The 19,682-nt window shown below is 39.1% G+C and overlaps 1 protein-coding gene across 2 annotated transcripts in view; it reads left to right on the top strand.

Moving 5' to 3' along the window:
* Nucleotides 1-19,682, top strand: part of FBN1 (fibrillin 1) — a 711,751-nt gene that overhangs the window by 26,610 nt on the left and 665,459 nt on the right. For both annotated transcript variants that reach the window (XR_007453814.1, XM_049613586.1), the window contains exons 3-6: nucleotides 1,929-2,011; nucleotides 4,275-4,373; nucleotides 13,397-13,492; nucleotides 16,911-17,006. Coding sequence is in view for 1 of the 2 variants with exons in the window: in XM_049613586.1 (XP_049469543.1) it covers nucleotides 1,929-2,011; nucleotides 4,275-4,373; nucleotides 13,397-13,492; nucleotides 16,911-17,006 (374 nt within the window). In the remaining variant the exon portion in view is untranslated. The remainder of the gene's footprint in view (nucleotides 1-1,928; nucleotides 2,012-4,274; nucleotides 4,374-13,396; nucleotides 13,493-16,910; nucleotides 17,007-19,682) is intronic.

The following is a 19,682-nucleotide window of genomic DNA, read 5'->3' as shown; positions in this document are numbered from 1 at the left end:
CCTAACTTCTCATCTTACTCCCCTTTCCAAGATTCTGAGTTGCCTCAGGAAGTTCTGGGTACTCTGAATTGAAGTTTGGGGCACTACTTTGTCACAGAAGGGATACAGGATTGAGAGCCAGTGGCTTAGAATTTGTAATAAACTCTCCCTTAATCTCTTATAGTGCCTTTTGTTGAGTAGTTAATTTAGGTCAGAAAATGATTCTATCATGATAATAATGCTGTATTGCGTTCATGTCCATTATTTCATCTGATACACACACACACACACACACACACACACACACACACACACACACGATGTGGCCAAGGCAGACATTTCATTATGCCAATGTGCAGAGACATCAACTAAAGCTCAGAGAGGCTCCAGCATCGGGTGCATAGTAAGGCTTTTTCCATCATTTTATGTCTAGTTTTGGAGGAATAGGGTCCTTTCCCGGGTTCCTCCATCTTTCTTCCTATCTCTCTTTTTGGCCTCAGCATCAGTCAGTCTGAAGTGTGCATTTTGCCCTGCAGTGTTCCGGGTCCCCTGGGGCTGTGAGAGAGGCACAGGATAGAGCAAAGGCTTCACCTTTGTTCCCAATTCTGCTTGTGCTTGAAGCAATGAGTTCAGAGGAGATGAAGGGGGGGTCTGTGCTGTTACACATGGTCTGCATATAGATGGAGAGTTTGTGAATACACCCCAACAAGAAGTACTTTTATTTATTTATTTATTTATTTATTTATTTATTTATTTTAAGTTTATTTATTTGCTTTGAGAGAGAGGGAGAGAGAGAGTGCATGCAGGGAAGGGGGCAGAGGGAGAAGGAGAGAGATAGTATCCTAAGCAGGCTCCACGTTGTCAGCACAGAGCCTGACATGGGAGTTGAACCCACAAACCATGACGTCATGGCCTGAGCTGAAATCCAACAGTCAGACCCCTAAACCGACTGAGCCACCCAGGCGCCCCCAGAAGTACATTTTAGTTACACAGTTGTTTTTAAAGGTTTACTCTTATGGGGCTACAGGATTTATACTAGCAAGCCTTGGAATAGCTACTGTTTGTGAAATTGATTACAAAACGTTTGACGTTATTCATCAGCCCCTGAACTTTAGGAAGTAGCATTAATGTTTAGGCCCTCAGATATGGCATAGTGAAATGAATGGTTTCTTTCCTGTCTCCGTGTGTTCAGTCCTCTTAGTTTCTAGTGTAGAATTAACTAGATCCTTACAACAGTTGCTCCCTTAAGTTGTTAAATATGTATCATCTGGATTCTGAATGGAAGCTTTGCTCCAAGAAACCTGATGGAGCAGAAATGTCTGTAAACAAGAAACCCAAAGTTACATTGACTTTGTTTTCCTGTAACTTCTGGTAATCAACTGTGTTTCCAAACTTTGGCTAAAGAAATATTTACATTTTTTTGCTTTTATTTTTTCCGACTAATGTCAGCGTTTGCGTTCCTGTAATTCTGGTGAAAGGAAGAATATGGCCACTTTTTAGGAGTGAGCTGGGACACAAAAAATATACACAGCTTCAATGAGTAGAAATTTAAAACTTTATATGCAGATTTCATGATGACCTTTCTTAACTAGATTGGTAGGAATTTTATTATTTAAATTAGACTCATATAACTCCATACATTTTTATATCTGTGCGTTGTGATAGAATGCACTACATTTTGCATCTCGTTTTTATTTTTCTGATGTACGCATAGGTGATATTAAGGGATATCCTTATTGGTATCATTATGTTAGAGTCCCAAACTACTAAGCCAGTGTTGGGTCCCATGAGTTTACTTTTTTTTTTTTTTTTTTTTTTGTCTCAAAAATTCGTCCTGTTCTTGTAACTCAGAGACATTTTTTTCCCCCTTGTATGTGGTCACATATTGTTTTTTAAAAAGTGTGGAGTTCTTCTAATTGGATCTTTGTTTGTTTGTTTGTTTGTTTTAGACCTAATGTCTGTGGATCACGTTATAATGCTTACTGCTGCCCTGGATGGAAAACCTTACCTGGTGGAAATCAGTGTATTGTCCGTAAGTAAATAGACAGTCTGTCATTCTTCATGTTCTTCTTTTGTTGTTTTGATTGCATGGTGATTCTTAGTACTTGTTCCTTTGTAACTGCATACCATTAATATGTTTATAGCAGAGCCTTCCAGCTCTAAGATTTTCCTACTTCCCCTGAATCCAGATTGGGAAATACACTAAGTTGGTCAAACCGCTGTTGTACTTTAATTCAGTGACTTCCTTTGGAATATTTCTGACATACAGGGAATAGAGCCACAGGGATAATTTGATCAAGGGTACATTTTGCCTGGCTTCATAGACTTTGTAATCACTTGGATGGGATTTTGAAAAAAGGATACATTGCTGCTTTCCTTATTATAATTTCTAACTTTGTTGGCCACCCACAAGCCTACTCAAACCTTGTACATTGAATTTGGGTGGTTGAGGCCAAAGATAGACCTAACTTTCAGAGAGGAAAGGAAGTGGCTAGAGCATCAGATGAAGATGAGTAGAAAGACTAGGGAAGAGCTCACATGGTGCCAGAGATTCCCCCATTGATTCTGCTGCCACAGCAAACATCCAGATTCTCATCACATACCAGAAATGTTGAGTGACAAACCACATGCCAGAAAAGATGCTATTTAAAGGAGATGTAAGTCAAATTGGTTATGGCATCTGTCCTTTATGAGCTTTTACTGACATCATACCTATGGAGGAATTTTCAGTTTTCAGAAAATTCTATCAGACAGTGGGAAAAGTTAGAGTTGAAAGGACATTAAGGAATCACTAGATCCACTTTCTGTGTTGGCCTAGAGTGGTCTGTGCAGAAGAACAATATTTCAACCAGTATTCTCTTGGTGACCTGAAAAGTTCACCCCTATCCCAGTTCTTGATTTTGACCAGAAGCATCTTATTCATTTGGCATATTGTGCTTTATTTAAGGATCAAAACTGAATCACTAAGAGAGATATATAATGGTATTTGACATTTTCTAAATCAACTTGACAGTGTGTTTCCCTTGTGTTCTTTTTTTAGATATTTATTTACTTATTTATTTATTTATTTATTTATTTATTTATTTATTTTGTGAGAGCGTGTGTGCATGCAGGAGCACGTACCAGTGGGGGAGAGGCAGAGAGAGAGGGAGAGAGAGAGAGAGAGATCAAGATTCCCAAGAAGGCTCCACATTCAGCATGGAGCTGGACTCGGGGCTTGATCTCACAAACTGTGAGATCATGACCTGAGCTAAAATCAAGAGTTGGATGCTTAACTGACTGAGCCACCCAGGCACCCCTTCCTTGTGTTCTGTAGAATCTATAAGAAATGCTGTCTTCAATAGCATTTATTTGAATACACAAGTATTCAAATAAATTGTTTATAGGATCCTTTGACAGCTTATTTCTTAATAGTTTTCAGTCTCCATCCTAAACTTTTTTGGTGTTTGAATGCATTTTCTATCAAGTATATTATTTTTAGCCTTGCACATCTCATTTGCCTCTTGCAAGGTTATACAGGAATTTGAGGAAGAGATAATGTCTATGAGCATAAAAAGTAGTGGCCAAATCTTAGTCTGCTAATAAATATAAATCATTTGCCATTTAGACTTTCCTTCTGGCCATCAGCAGAGCATCTGGTGCCAGCGTATTAGTCCCTCAGTATCATGAAAGTGTAAATATTTTTCTAAAAGATGAACAGCTTCTTGACTGCAGAATCAGTGCTATTGTAGTGGATTCCCAACTTCTTCTCTCAGATTGTTGATGTACATCTTCAATGTAAAATCAAAGCTACTCAATGGGCAGGATCCAGTGTAGAGAATTAGTCTTAGCAGGGCATAGTATTTTTATAGAAATTATTAAGCAATAAGCATTTAAAATTAAATAGGCTCCCAAGACTACCTCTGCAACTCTTCTATCATTAAATTGTAAAGCTAATATAAAAACAAAATGCTTGTAGGCATATAAATATGTTTAAATGCAGGACTTTTGTTTGTTCTGTTTTCCCTAAATAAGATATTGGGGACTTTTGATAGATTGAGTGCTGTGTGGAATAAGAGAGAGATTGAGAACCACTGGTATAAATAAGGGAGTTGCAGCATTTTACATCCAGAGCTTGTTTAGTTCAACAGGTTTGTTTTTTGTAAGTGAATAAACCTGTGGCCTAAGGTCATGAATCATGAAGGCAAAATTAACGAGGCACCTGAGAGCCCAGGTTTCCTCATTTGAGGGTTGGGTTCCTATAAAGCACCATGCTCTCAAGCCATGTACTTACAGACCTCTGGTTTTATTGACAGCCATTTGCCGGCATTCCTGTGGGGATGGATTTTGTTCTAGGCCAAATATGTGCACTTGCCCATCTGGTCAGATATCTCCTTCCTGTGGCTCCAGATCCAGTGAGTATAACATGTTATTATATATAATATTATTTTGTGTGGTTATGCCCTATTTTCTCCTAAATTTGCTTTTGGCTTTTCTCTTGCCTGCAATACATTTTTTTCACTAGAACATCTGCCTTCTCTGTTCTGCCCAAAATACTTGGAATGGCTTTCCTCAGTCTGGCCTCCCATTTCCTTCTTCACTCTTTATAAGGAAATTACCTATGGGACTTAGTCACTATGAATACTGTAAAGATTATGTTCTCCTGTGTAGGTATCACCTTATTTATCTTTGTGTCTCCAGTGTAAACACCATAAAAGATGCTCAGTGGATTGGTTGTTCAATGAACATTTTTGGCTCAAGAAAACTAGGCATTTTTCCTAGTGGTACTGAAATATGACTCTGATTGAACACTTTTGTAAAAACTGAAGACCCCTACTTTTGCAAAAAGAAGATGTAAGGAGTCATTATGGAAGTTTTGGGGGTGATTTTTCCTTAAGCACAAATGTATTTTCTCTTTCAGAATTTTATCACTTCATTCTGTGATGCCAAATAATACCCACAGTTCATTTTTCAGAGCCTTTCCTTGCTAGTTCTATTGTTTTCATTAGACTTTTGGGGGTTTTTTTTTGGTTTATTTTTTTAAGTTTATTTATTTATTTTAAGAGAGAGCACTCACTCAAACTCACGAACCGTGAGATCATGAATGACCTGAGCAGAAGTCGAGTCAGACGCTTAACCGACTGAGCCACCCCTGTGCTCCTTTTTGGTTTTTTATTCTTTAAATGTGGGGTCCTCAGCAATGAATTAACTAGAGGAAATGTAGGGATTGGGAAGGAGGTGAGTCATTATTGGTTATTAAAAAGGTTTAAGTTTATGCCTTTATAAACAGCCCCTCAACACCTTGACCATCATCAAAGCAAAAAACTTGGGTTTCTTTCCCATTTCCTATTTTTCCTTAGAAAATTCATTCCCCTTACAGTGTGTTCTGTTTTTGACAAGGTTTTCAGGAAAAAGTATTGTGGAATAAGAGCATTCTCTTTTGTTTATTGCAAGTAGAGACTTTAGTGTGGTCAAGGTTCATTACCTATTAAGACTCCTAATTTTAGCCCTGGCTCTCATGAGCCAATTAACAGGGTAGGGCAGGTAGTCCTAATAGACATTCTTGGTGCCCACTCACATATCTTTGCATTTATGGATGAGCACAGGTAACTCTACCTTATAGCTCTGTAAAATTTTCTGGCAGGGAGCATACCAGGTCCACATGCAGGGCATGCTGGAAGTGCCAGAGGGTTAGTGGCCTTAGAAGCAATTGTTAGCCAGTGACAGACGGAGAGTGTTGGATAAGTGCCCCAGATTCCTTGCCTCTCAATTTGCAGAACTATGAAGTGTGTTCTCCACTGTCTCTTAGAGTTCCCTAGTGGATTAAGCCCCACCTGCCCACAGTGGTAATAGGCTCCATCATGTATTTATTAGCTTCCTTCTTTTCATTGTCTCACTTCCCTACTTCCCTACCAGTGTTTCCTGATGTTACTTATAAAACAGACTACGTGCATTTAAATTATTGTTTTAGAATTTGCTTCTGGTGGAGCATAAACAAAGACAGCCTACTACTAAAGATAGCCAGTTGCAGATTGGGATAGAAACTTCCCATGGGCTGGGAGTTATTTGCTTATTGCATTGAGAACAGCATATTCTTATTTGATCTCAGGTTAGTTTTGAATGTGCATCTTCCAAGCAATAGCAAATTCATTCTACAAATCAAGGGCACCTGAGCTGAAGGAAATACAGAGAGGTAGACAAGTCAACTGGTGGCATTTACAGGAACATGTTGGACATCCTGATCTCTATCAGGCTGCCACAGAGAATTGCCTAAGGGATGAGGAAGGAGTCTAGATATCAAGTTGGGAACAGACCCAGTTGCTCAGATGGGCCATGGAACCAACCACCAACAGTGTACCTCTCTGGCAGAGAGAAAATATAGCTGGATGACAAAACTAGGTATCCAGTTGGAAAGGTCTTCAGCATGATCGTGTGAGCTGCTAATAATTTCTCTGTCAAATAAAAATCATGAGATACAGAGATAGGATGTTGACAAGTTGGTCGTAGTAGATTTCAAGCTAGCCTCAAGATAGGAGAAGTATAGTGATAGGTCCTGTGGGCCAGATTTAGGTGAGAGACTGGAGTCCAAGACTTGTGGGTAGTACTCTTTGAAGAAGTTTAGGTCCACCTATGGTACCTGCACATTGCACAAAATCCCTGAGTAGATTGCGGATCAGAGTGGTATGAGGAGGACAGTCTGGTTTCATCAAGATATTTGGAGCTTTAAATCATTGGCTTGGACTCTACCTATGCTAATATTGTCTAAATATCTTGCAAAATTAAACATGCAGAATGTTTTAAATGAAGGGTAGCTGAGATACTCAGAATTCATTTCTGATCTTTTGAAGTGATATTCTAGGGAATATCTGTGCTATCCTATAGAACTTCTTGGCCGCAGTGTGTTTGACAATAAATGTGGAGAAATCACTTTACTAACTTTCCTACTAGTAGAAGGATAACTCGACAGAGAGAAATGTTTGTATTCCCAAAGGGGCAAACTTAGACCATTTATTTCACCAATATTTCCTGTGAGAAATTTTATACTTGTTATGTGATATGGGTCAAGGAGGCTGGGAAAGTTGTGGGGCACTGAGGCTTTAATTTTCTCATTTGAAAATGAAAGGAGTGTTGTTCTTTCAGGTTGTTTTCTACTTGAGTGTGCTGGGACTCTGAGAATAGGAAATGATCTCTTAGTGGCCTGAAGGAGAGACTGCATTTCCAGAAGGTCCAAACTGCCAGCCAGAAATTCCTTTGGGCACTAGGAAGACAGGGCTTCCCTTAATCTATTGGAACTTTTGCCACTGGCCATAGGGCACCAGGGAAAAAGAGAAGATTGGCCAGCCAGAGTCCGAAAAAATGGGTTTTCTGGACTTCAATTCCAGTTCTATTGGTACTGTTCTTGACTCCATCAGTTTCTGAGGCTGACGATGGACCCTGAGCTATCCTAATTCTCATAATTAGGTCATGGTGGACTGAGCATGAATTTATTCAAGCTCTTCTTTTTCTTTTTAATGCTTACTTATTTTTAGGAGAGTGAGAGAGCCAGAGCACAAGGGGAAGAGGGGCAGAGAGAGAGAGAGAGAGAGAGAGAGAGAGAAAGACAGAGAATCCTAAGCAGGCTCCACGTTCAGTGTGGGAGCCCCACGTGGGGTTCGATCTCATGAGATCATGAGATCATGACCTGAGCCAAAATCAAGGGTCAGACGCTTAACTGACTGAGCCACCCAGGCGTCCCTCAAGCTCTTCTTTAAATGTATATAATATAGGGACACCTGGCTGGCTCAGTTTGTAGCGCATGTGTCTCTTGATCTCAGGTTTGTGAGTTTGAGCCCTACATGGGGTGTAGAGATTATTTAAAAAATAAAAAAACTTGAAAATATGAATAATATGAAATAGATTATTATCTTCTTCAATAACGTATCTTATTATAAAAGTTGTTACCTGAATTTTATATTTAAGAATTTGGAGATCACTTTTATACTCCTCCTGTTTTATTATTTATGCTTTTAAAAAGGATTTTAAAAACTAAACTCCTTTTTTGAGGTAGAGATTCATATTCAGTTATAAGAAATAATATGGAGATATCCTGGGTACCCTTCATCCAGTCTTCCCAATGTTAACATCCTGTGAAACTATAATATGATATCATGGCCAGGATACTGTCATTGATACAGTCAAGACACGGAAGAGATCTATTAGTGCAAGGATACCTCATGTTGCCCTTTTCTAGTCCAGTATGGAGCCCAGTGCGGGGCTTGAACTCCCAACCGTGAAATCAAGATCTGAGCTGAGATCAAGAGTTGGGCGCCTAACTGACTGAGCCACCCAAGCTCCCTGAGATACTTTTCTAATGGGGAGTGAAGTTGAAGTCTAGGTTCCTTCGATACCTATAGATGTCCAGTTGCTGCAGTGCCATCTGTTTTTGAAAAGACTATCCTTCACCCATTTAATTACTTTTGCACCTTTGTCAAAAATCATATTTGTGTAGGTCTATATCTGGGTCTTTGTTTTATTCTATTTATCCATATATCTATCCCTTCTCCAATACCATACAGTCTTGATTACTGCAGCTATGTGAAAAGTCTTGAAAATGGAGTAGACGAATTCCTTTCACTTTATTTTCCTTTTTCAAAATCATTTTAGCTATTCTAATTCCTTTGCCTTTCCATATAAATTTTAGGTTAATCTTGTCTATACCTACAAAAAAAATCTTTCTAGGATTTTGATAAAAATTATAGTAAGCCTATAAGTCAGTTTGGAGAGTATTGATATCTTTCTTATGTGGAACCCCTTATACCTTGAAAATTTTTTTATCATTTTCAATTTACTTCAATTTAGGGCTGCTTGTGTTCCCAACAGAAATCCAAGCTCTAAGGGTAGAAGAAAGCCAGGGAAACAATTCTAGAGCAGTGTGTTAGCAAGTTTGAGCAGATATGAGCCAACCACGTGCTGAAAAGTGTGAGGACACTCAGGATAGGAAGGTAGTGCTATAGCTAATCTAGAAGTGACCCTTGGAAAGGTTTTTCAGGGAAGTGAGGAATTTATACGAACAGGGAGGAGAGGAGTGTGTGAAACCCGCTCAGACTTTAGAAATAGTTGAGTCCTTTGCTTTCTAGTCTGTCTTTCTAGTAGTCTTTATCACTACTATTATTTAACCTGTCTTTCTCTGAACTTTTCCCAGCTCTGCTAGGGTTGCTTTGTTTTGTTTTGTTTTGTTTTGTTTTCGCTCTTGTCTTTAGATACCTTGGTGAAGTTGCTCTTCTGAGTGGTATGTCTTTAGGTACCACAGGACATTTATGCACTTAAGGAAAAATGTCAATACTGATATCTCTCTGAATGAAAATTATTTTTGTCCTGCCTTGATTCTGGCTGCCCCTGTGGACCTGTCTCAGGTGGAAAGTCCAGGAGTTAGTCTTGCTCTCTAATTTGTCTGCCTGTGCTTTTCCTAGTACCTAAATTAAAGTCACATACCTGCCATATAGATGATTATTTGCAGATTGCTCTCCGTGTTCTTTCTGCCTCTGTACCTGCCAAGACAATGGCAGGCCTGTAGCTTCATTCCCAACTAATGCTTCCCAAAGAAAATGGTCACCTCAGTCCTGCATCTGTCATTCCCATAGCATGCTCAAATTGTTCTCTTCTGGTTGGTTATTTCATGAGCTGATTTGTACTGGGCTATCACCTAAAAGGAGTTTCTTCAATTCTTCTTGATGCCTGGCAGGTAGAAGGCATTCAGCAAGTATTTATTGAATGACCAAAATGATTGAATCTGGAAAAAACAAAATTTATTTAGGATACTATATAGCTGCAGGTAAATGTCAACATTTTTCTGTTAGCTCTAGGATGTTGAGCCTTAACTGAAACTCTTTGAGGCAGTCTGCTCATTTTCTCTTTTTTAAAAGAGTCTATTTACTTATTTTTAGAGAGAGCACACACCTGAGAGTGAGCACAAGTGGCGAGAGAGAGGGAGAGAGAGAATCCCAAGCCGGTTCCACACTGTCAGCACAGAGCCCGATGTGAGGCTCAGTTTCAGGAAGCATGAGACTGTGACCTGACCCAAAACCAAGAGTCAGACCCTTAATCACCTGAGCTACCCAGGTGCCCCTTGTCTGCTCATTTTCAATGGGAAGTCCTCATTGCGTCTTATGGCTCTGAGGGTTAACTGCATATGGCAGCTTGGACACTGACACTTGAACTCCGTAGTATTTTCAGTTTCTGGTAAAATCTTCACACAGATTGAGTGTAGGAATATATTCTGACTTGAGGTATTTAAAGCATGTAATATTTGAAAACATCCTTATGGATTTATGTGGAACCCTGGCTTTTTCTAGAGATATAAAACTTGGTCTCATAATTGCCAGACATATGGGATGCTTGTTCAAACCAGTATAAACTTAGAATATGCATCAGTGGCAATAAAAAATAAAATTAATTCGTGTATATATACTCCCTAAATTGTTCCTGCTGTAGGGAAGCTGAGTATCTAGATCCTTTATTTCCCCACAGAAATCCTGAATGATTGCTCTCACTTTTAAAGAAATATGCTTTTCCCCTGAAGATCTAAGACTCACAAAGAATCTGAAATTCCTTTGGTAAACATGTTTGTAGCAAAGCAGATGGTGAAGATCCAATTATCTTTTCATAAGCTTGTTCCCCCTGCCCAAAGATTCATAGTTCCTTGGTTTATTGGGACCACTGGACTAACTATGCCTTACCATTTCACAAGTCTGGCCAAGGGGTTTTATTTTTTAAAGGAGACATAATATTTTATGTTGGAAAAGGTTTACTTGAAAGACAGTAGAAAAAATATAAAAGCCTATCGGAGATTTTTATTACATTGCATTTTACTGTAAACTTATCGTTTTTCCTGAAAGAATTCATTCTATTTTTCAATTTGAATAATGTAAAGTCACTATTTGAACTACTTTAGCTTTTTATCTCAAAGTAGCTAAATGGCTTTGTTGCTCATGTGGGAATGGAAATTAGCTCTTGGCATGAACCACTTTAATTGAAATCAGTTTGTGGGTTGAGTTCCTATGCTGCTTGACAAATGACATCATTTCCTGTGCTTTTCCCAATCCTCACTGTTTTTCTAAGATAGGATGAAACTAAGTTTAACTTCAATTTTTAAAGCAACTATACACCTTTTCCTGACCTACTTAGAATGTTATCCAAATTTTCACCAAATCTTTCCTTCTGTATATTTGTAGATAGTTCTTTAATTCAAAAGCATTTTGCCTGAGACATTTTAATAGAATCATAGAAGCCTAAAATAACTGTTTTAATCAGTTTCCTGGGTTGCTTGACTTCTATAACAATGCCCCAACACAGGAGTTATTTCTGCTTTTATACATGGGGAAATGAAGATAAAGTATTTTTAATAGCAACCTACCTTAGGGCTGTACAATCGCTTGGAACATAATGGACAACTTGTCAGTCTTAGTTTTTAGGAATAGCTTTTAATGTCATTAACAGGTGGTATGAGTTACGTAAATGAAAATTACCTTGGTAAAGTTTTATATCACACCTACGAGTAAGCAAGATACTACTCTAGGCATATAAATGGTATAATTAATAAGCATGGTGTTTCCCACTCTAAAGAAGCTTTTAGACAAATGGGTTGGGGATAGGAGAAAACAATTTTTAAATAGATTAGGTTATATAATATACATTTCAGAAGAGAAGCATAAAGTACTCTGGAGTCAGAGAAAAAGGGCTCATATCAAGTGGGAGAAGGAGGAGAGAACAGAAAATCAGAAAAGATCAAAGAAAAGAAGATACATTTACAGTGGGTCTTAGACATAGGTAGGGTTTCAGTATTTGGTAAGAGCTGTGTGAGTTGTATGTTGAGGATTAAGGATTGGGGCAAAGAGACAACGAGACAGGTTAAGGAGGATATTCCACCAAGAGACTAGAACAATGCGTTTGACATTTTGTATGGCATATAGAATGCACTGAGAAATATTTGAGTGAATTAATGAATGATAAGTGGATCAGGGTCTGAGTCATAGGACATGCTAAGAGTATTCAGAGAAGCCCTAGAAGGCTCATGGCTATGCTGAAGAGGACCTTGAATGCTGAGAGACTGAGGAAGTTCTTAGCACACTGGACATAGGGAACCTTTGGTGGTGCTTCAGTTAAGTGTGTGACATGTTCTTGAGAAGGTGTATCACTTTCAACTTGACTTCATTAACTCTTTGGCCCTTTGTGAGGGCACGGTAAGTATTCAGTTCTGACATCTTTTTCCCCATTGTCATGCTGAGATTTGTGCAGCTACTTACAAAAATGGCCCTTTCCCCTGAAGTCCATAGCCACTCTTGGATACAGCAATGAGAATCCTAACAAGGGCTACCAAGGAAGCTGGCTGCTGGGAGGCGTCTTCTCTCTACTCATAGCAGATTTGGCCCCTATACTCCAGGAAAACTGAGCATAAGAGCAAGGCTGAGCATCTGGTTTCTGCTCTTTGATGGAAGGATGGGTTCTCTTCTCCCTACGTAAAATTATGGAGCCTTTTTCTGTGGGAATTTTCTCCTACAGCTTGGAGGGCAAGATGGAGTAAGCTGAAGTTCCAGTCCCCAATCCTGGCCTCCTTGTATAGGGATGTGTCAACAAGGATTAATGACACATTCAATCAAGCCTTTAGTCTTCTCCAAGTAGAGTGGATACTGTTTGCAGAGGACTAACTGGAGTCAGCCTAAACACTAGAGAGAGGAGACCACTCGCCACACTGTCATTTTCCTTCACACGTGTCTTTCGCTTCAGTTTCTTCTAGTGTTTCTTCTCACATCCAAGGCTGCTACCCATGGTCCTTCTGCCCTGAACCCTGAAGTCATACTTCTGTAGGTGATAATGTGAGGAAGAGTGGATTTCAGACATTGTGGGTCTTATTTAGTTTAAAGTTACAGTTTAAACAAGCAGTTCTTTCTGAGCCAAGGCCAGCCTCCATTATCAGGAAGCCTTGTTATTAAATGCTGTTGTATGTAGTTTTTTCTTCAAAACTTCTTTTAACAAGATTCCTTCGAATTTGTCATTCAGACAATTTTCCTGGCCACCTACAGTGGGACTCTAAATCTTTGAACAGGAAAATTATTGCCTTTGTAATCACTACAATCTTCTCTCCTACAGTTACTCAAGGCACTATTTTCTTGATAGAAATTACAGAAATGACACTGAGTGGGAAGTCCTGCTAAATTAGGGGAGTCATTTAACATTATTAAAGTAAATATCAAAGAAACAATTGCATTGTAACTGTTTTATACACACACAAAATAGCACGCTTAATGTTGTCAGTTAGGTTATTTCTGCACAAATATGTGAATCTTGATAAACCATTTTATTTTCTCTCCAAATGACTACAATTCAATTCCTGTGAAGTGTTGCAATATACGTACTTAAACTGCAAAAAGTAAATCATTCTTTTTTTTTTTTCCTTTTCAAGTCCAACACTGTAATATTCGCTGTATGAATGGAGGTAGCTGTAGCGATGATCACTGTCTGTGCCAGAAAGGATACATAGGGACTCACTGCGGACAACGTAAGTAAACCTTATAAGTATTCTAGATGCTAAACTATGTATATGTGCTGCCGAAGCGAGCCCTAGATGCTAAACTATGTAGACAAATGTGTAGACAGATATGTAGATAAAAAGACTGCAGGGATAAGTGCTAATGGATTTGGATTACCTGGGATGTGGCACTTTTATAGATGTCCAGTGAGTCTTAGATATGATCAGATCACTTACCTAGTGCACTTTGCACCAAAATTCTGATTGGAATTTTGGGAATGCCGGTTTGACTTCATTTCTTCTCATTTACCTTCAGCATCCCATTTACCTCATCCCTTTAATGTAGAATCAGCACCCAAGGTGCAGAATTCTTGTTTGTTCCAGATGTATATCTTCTGTTTGATCACTGAACATTTCCACCTCGATTTTCAAGAAGCATCTTAAAAGTATTTCAAAACTCAACCTCATCTTTCTCCCCAGAACATGTCCTTTCTCTTGATTAATGGTACCTGCATCGCTAGTTTCCCAGTGTAGATTCTGCTACTATAATACTTAGCACATGATGTTCAGCTTGTTGGTTCATTCATGAACACTGTTGTGTGTGTCTACAGTCAATCAGTCCTTGTACTTTGTGGAAGATAAAAATTACTTTTAAGAAAGCTTATTTTTTATTACACTGAGATGAATATACATACCCTGCAGAGAATTTGGAAAAGCTTAAAAACACAAAATAATAAAATTCTCTGTAATGTCATCATTCCAGATACTACGTTTTAGTCTTTTAGTGCATATTTAGTACATGAGATCTACTGTATGCATAATTTTCAGACTACTTTTTCACTTAGTATTTTATTAGAAGTATGTTCCATGTTATTAAACATTTTAAAATGTTTTAATGGTTGCAAAATACCCCATTATATAGACATTTACTATTTATTTAATGAATATTTAATGATGAGCATTTATTCATATTGTTTCCAGTTTTGCCATTGTATACATACTTGCTGTGACGAATAATGTTATTATAAATAAAGCAACATTGTGACTATCTATGCACCACAGTGTGGTAAGAATAATGATTGAGTTTTGTGTAGTCCGCAACAGTAGCATGGAGAGAGGAAACACAGGATGACTTCCCCAGTGTGGGGAAACCCTTGTGATGAGTCTCGAGGGATGAGGTGGAGTTCTCTTGTCAGATAATGGGAGATGGGCCTTCTATGCAGCTGGCACAGCATGGGCCAAAGCCTGAGAATGTGACATAGTGTGAGATGTCAGACACAGCACGTGTTTTGGTCTTGCTAGAGCTTAAGTGCTGACAGAGGTGATGGGAAGGGAGATAAAATGAAAGTCATGAGCCAGGGTTTGAGTGCTTTTACACATACCATATCTTCATCCAAAATAGAACCAGGGGAGAAGAGTGAGATAGCAACAACCAAGAACATTCATCTGTTGGATTATTTGCTCTGTGTTTACCATGTGCTAGGCAAATTTTCAAACTCTTCGCATGTATTAACTCATTGGATAAAGCAGCGGCCTCCTGAATTAGAGGCCTCTGTTACCTCTAAAAGATGAGGAAACTGGGGCACAGGGACACCAGTAACTTGTTTAAAGTTATATGAGGAGGAAGTGGCAGAGTTGGGACTTGAACCCAAGCAGTCTGACTTCATGGCCCATGCATTTAATGCAATGAAATGCTGGCCTCATATATATCACATAAATGGTTTACAATGAGAAAGGTCACTGTGGCCACAGTGTAGAGATTAACTGCCGGGGAAAGAAACCAGAAGCGGGAAGATTAGTACCAAGGCTGTGGCTAGAGAGATGGCGTGATGGGGGTGCTGTCGAAGGCAGTTTTGGAAAGGGAATCACGGAGACCTGCTGAGTCTTCCTGCTCCCTTTGGACTAAACTGCCTCATGAGCATCAAAGTCTAGCACACAACAGGCTCTCAGGGAACACGTGCAGAATTAGAAAACCTTTCCTAGACCTCACTTACCTAATCTGTAAAGTGAGATGGTTGGCTGAGGCCACCCCCAAATTTCTTTTCTGCTTAAAATCTTTTCTTTCTGCCCTGATTGTAAATTAAGAGCCAAATCTAATTTTATGATGGGAAATGAACTCTTGCCGTAATTTTGGCCATAAGGGGTTGTGTCAGTTCATGTCCTCTGATCTCAAGTGGATGCCAGGACAGAATTGGATAGACAAGGGAGTTATTGTGGAAAAGGGCTGTAAAGAATAAAGAGGGGGAGAAAGCTAGAGTAGGAGGAGAAGGCCTTCAGACCATGATGCAGGTATGACCCTTGTGCAAGGGGAGTGGGATTGTGTAGAAAGTGCCTCAGACTATAATGCAGCTCCAGGAAGCCTGGGCCAGGCTGATGGGAGTCCAAAGCAAAGATTTCCCGTCAGGAGAGTTCCACGATGGGCAGAAATGCCCTGTCTTTGGTACCCCACTGAGTTTGGTCATTGGGTGATAGCAGCCAGGATATATGTGTCCCTTATGTGAACATGAAGCAGATCTGAAGGTGGGGCAGCTGGAGGCGGTCAGCTAGTTAAGCAATGTACAGTAGGATTTCTTGGAGCGAGATCTGAGTGGCTCAACTTGATGACTTCCACAAGGATATAGACATATCGTGCAGGAAATATATGAAGTAGGAATTAATTCGAAAGGAGGTAGTTAGGGAAGCCTCATGGAGGAATGAGATTTGAGCTGGGCTTTGAAGAGTGGGTGGTACTGGCCAATTTGGCTCAGAAGAGCCTACCACCTGTGGATAAAGATGCCTAGAAAGAGGCCATGCGTGAAAGTGTTGCAAGATACTGTACAGAGAAACGTTGTTCAGGGCACGAGCTTTCAGTTCTTACTTTAATGCCTTTTCTGGCAAGTAAAATGTCCCTCCCTCCAGCGTCACTGGACTTATCTCATCAATGGATTCTGTTATAACAGTCAGTTGGGTCTTCATTATGGTGCATAAATATGGTCAGAATTAACGTTTTGTTGAGCGCAGTTAATTGTGTGATTTAACATGCTGCATTTCTGTAATGGTGACAGAGGCCAATGTTTTCCCTCATGGGTACCCTTTGGAAATTAAGCACAAAATCATAAGCAAAAGAGTCAGCTTGCTACAATGCAGTTCTCATCCAGAAACATCTCTTGTAAACCACCATTTTAGAGGCAGAACCGAAAGCATTGCTCAGATACTTCCCAGAACGAAACCGTCAGCATTAACACAGGTACAAACCCACCTATTCCTGGCAGTTTAGCCTGAGATAACTGAGAAACACATACAGAGTTGGAACTGTAGAGTAACTGTTTAAAATGAATCCCGGGATGATTATTTAGTTTTTGTTTTTTGCCTTTTTTTGTTTTTATTATTGTCCTTTCAGGGGATGTTATTACTTGACTAGCACCTACTTTCAGGTAATGCTCTCGGCTTCTCTCTCCTTACCTTACAGCTGTCTGTGAAAGTGGCTGTCTCAATGGAGGCAGGTGTGTGGCCCCAAATCGATGTGCCTGCACTTACGGCTTTACTGGACCCCAGTGTGAAAGAGGTATTTTTTTTTTTTTCAACAAATTTGTATAAATCTGTTCTGGTAGCTAACACTGTTATTGACTTCAAGCACACATTGGCTTTATACAGCTGCTTCATGAATTTTGCTGAGCTCTAAGGGGGTTTCTGAACTGTCACTGGGAAGGTCCCTATGATGACAAGGCAGTGGCTCTAATTCTATGCATGTCATTCAATAATCTTGTCAGTGGCCTGCAGGACTCACTGGTGAGCATATGCATAAGTAGCAGTTGGCGTCAAGGTAAAAAGGGGAGAATTTTCCATAAGAATTAGCATTGAGCTCGTTGTTATCCTAGTAAATTAGAGAAGCGACTCCACATAAAACATCTGTATGGAAAGGAAAAAAATTTAGAATGAAGAAAAATACTCTTAAAGATCTGTTAGAACCTACTGGGGACTGTAGTGGCACATAGCGTAGCATCCAAAATTCACTAGAAACATCTATTGCCGAGGAACTGGGCTTTCACATACTGTGGTATATCCATACTCAGTACAGCCCACTGATGTGTGTGTAGCAGTCCTCACTTTTCATAGGGAAACACCAAGGCTCAGGGAGGTCAAGGATGTGCCTACGTTCACACACGTAATGATATGCTTTAATCTGAATGTGGGTTTTCTGTTTAAGTGTTATGCTTACTGCTGCTCCTAATTAAAAGAAGTGTTCTACTTGATTTGCCTACCTATAAATGCAAATTTAATATCGAGATATATTTAGATGTGTAATATTCTTGATTTTTTTCCCCCAGCCCCCTGAACTTTGGCTTTGATTGTCTTACCTCTACATTCATAGCCATTTTCTCATCGTTCCTAGTTTTGTGGTGAAGGTTTGGGAGGTTTATTTCATACAACGTTGCAAAAAATATTCATGGAAATACTCATTTAAAATACTAATGAACTTTTTAAACAGCAATCATCACTTTTATCCAAAGTTGTATAAAGATTTTTTTTATTCTGTGTTGGAAAGTAAAGATTCAGTAGCAGATGTTGAATATATAGTGTATAAGAACAAAGAGCAGAGATTGGTATGTGAGAAATTATTTTCTGTTTCTGTTTTTGCAAGTTCACCTAAATTCAGTTATTTGCTGATAAAGCAACAATACCTATTTTAGCAAGTAACTCTAGGTCAATTACTATTATTACTGGATAAATTATATTGTATCTTAGTTCAGTACCACGACATGGTATTGATGAGTAATGCACTGTGAACTCTTGGCCTTTACATTGCATTTGGCATAATTTGGAGGCCCCTTTTAAAACCGTTTCTCTTCACAACTTGAAGTATTTTTATTGACTTGGAGATATTCAGTATTCAGAATAACAAAGATACCCCTTTCAATTAGGTAGTATCATTCCATGGCCTTATGGAAGATGATGTGGAGTTTAAATTGTTGAGGTTAAAATTGTTAGTGTGTAACATGGAAAGTGTTGTGTGAAAATAATTCCTCAGATGATAGTACTACATTTAATTTGTTTTAGAAAAATCACAAATAGGAGGAAGTTAAAGGACATTTTACCTCTAAGAGCGTGATTAATAATTTGCTGCAAAAAATATTGATACCCAGAGTGCAGGCATTGATGATAAAACAGTCTAAAATAAAGGGGGCATGATATTTAACCATTCCACAGTTATTTCTTCAAAGACTTCACCTTTTTAAAATTTTTTTATTTTATTTTTATTATTTTTTAAAAATATAATTTATTTTCAAGTTGGCTAACATACAGTGTATACAGTGTGCTCTTGGTTTTGGGGGTAGGTTCCTGTGATTCATAGCTTACATACAACACCCAGTGCTCATCCCAACAAGTGCCCTCCTCAATGCCCATCACCCATTTTCCCTTCTCCCCTGCCCCCCCACCTCACCCCATCAACCCTCAGTTTATTCTCTGTATTTAACAGTCTCTTATGGTTTGCCTCCCTCCCTCTCTGTAACTTTTTTTTTCTCCCTTCCCTTCTCCCATGGTCTTCTGTTAAGTTTCTCGAGTTCCATATATGAGTGAAAACATGATATCTATCTTTCTCTGACTGACTTACTTCACTGAACATAATACTTTCCAGTTCCATCCATGTTGCTGCAAATGGCAGGATTTCATTCTTTGTCATTGCCAAGTAGTATTCCATTGTATATATAAAACACATCTTCTTTATCGATTCATCAGTTGATGAACATTTAGGCTCTTTCCATAATTGGGCTATTATTGAAAGTGCTGCTATAAACATTGGGGTACATGTGCCCCTATGAATCAGCACTCCTCTATCCTCTGGATAAATTCACAGTAGTGCTATTGCTGGGTCACACGATAGTTCTATTTTCAATTTTTTGAGGAACCTCTATACTGTTCTCCAGAGTGGCTGCACCAGTTTGCATTCCCACCAACAGTGCAAGAGGGTTCCCCTTTCTTTGCATCCTCCTCAACACCTGCTGTTTGTTGTATTAGCCATTCTGGCAGGTGTGAGATGGTATCTCAATGTGGTTTTGATTTGTATTTCCCTGATGGTGAGTGATGTGGAGCATCTTTTCATGTGTCTGTTGGCCATCTGGATGTCTTCTTTGGAAAACTGCAAAGACTTCACATTTTACCAACATTAAGAAATGAAGTGAATGTGTTGAGTTACTATTCTAACCAAAACTGCCATATTACTCAGGGATTTCTCCAAGTC

Source organism: Panthera uncia, assembly GCF_023721935.1.
Source record: "Panthera uncia isolate 11264 chromosome B3 unlocalized genomic scaffold, Puncia_PCG_1.0 HiC_scaffold_1, whole genome shotgun sequence".
NCBI lineage: Eukaryota > Metazoa > Chordata > Mammalia > Carnivora > Felidae > Panthera > Panthera uncia.
The sequence above is the reverse complement of the archived record's forward strand: the minus strand, read 5'-3'. Positions and strand labels throughout refer to the sequence as shown.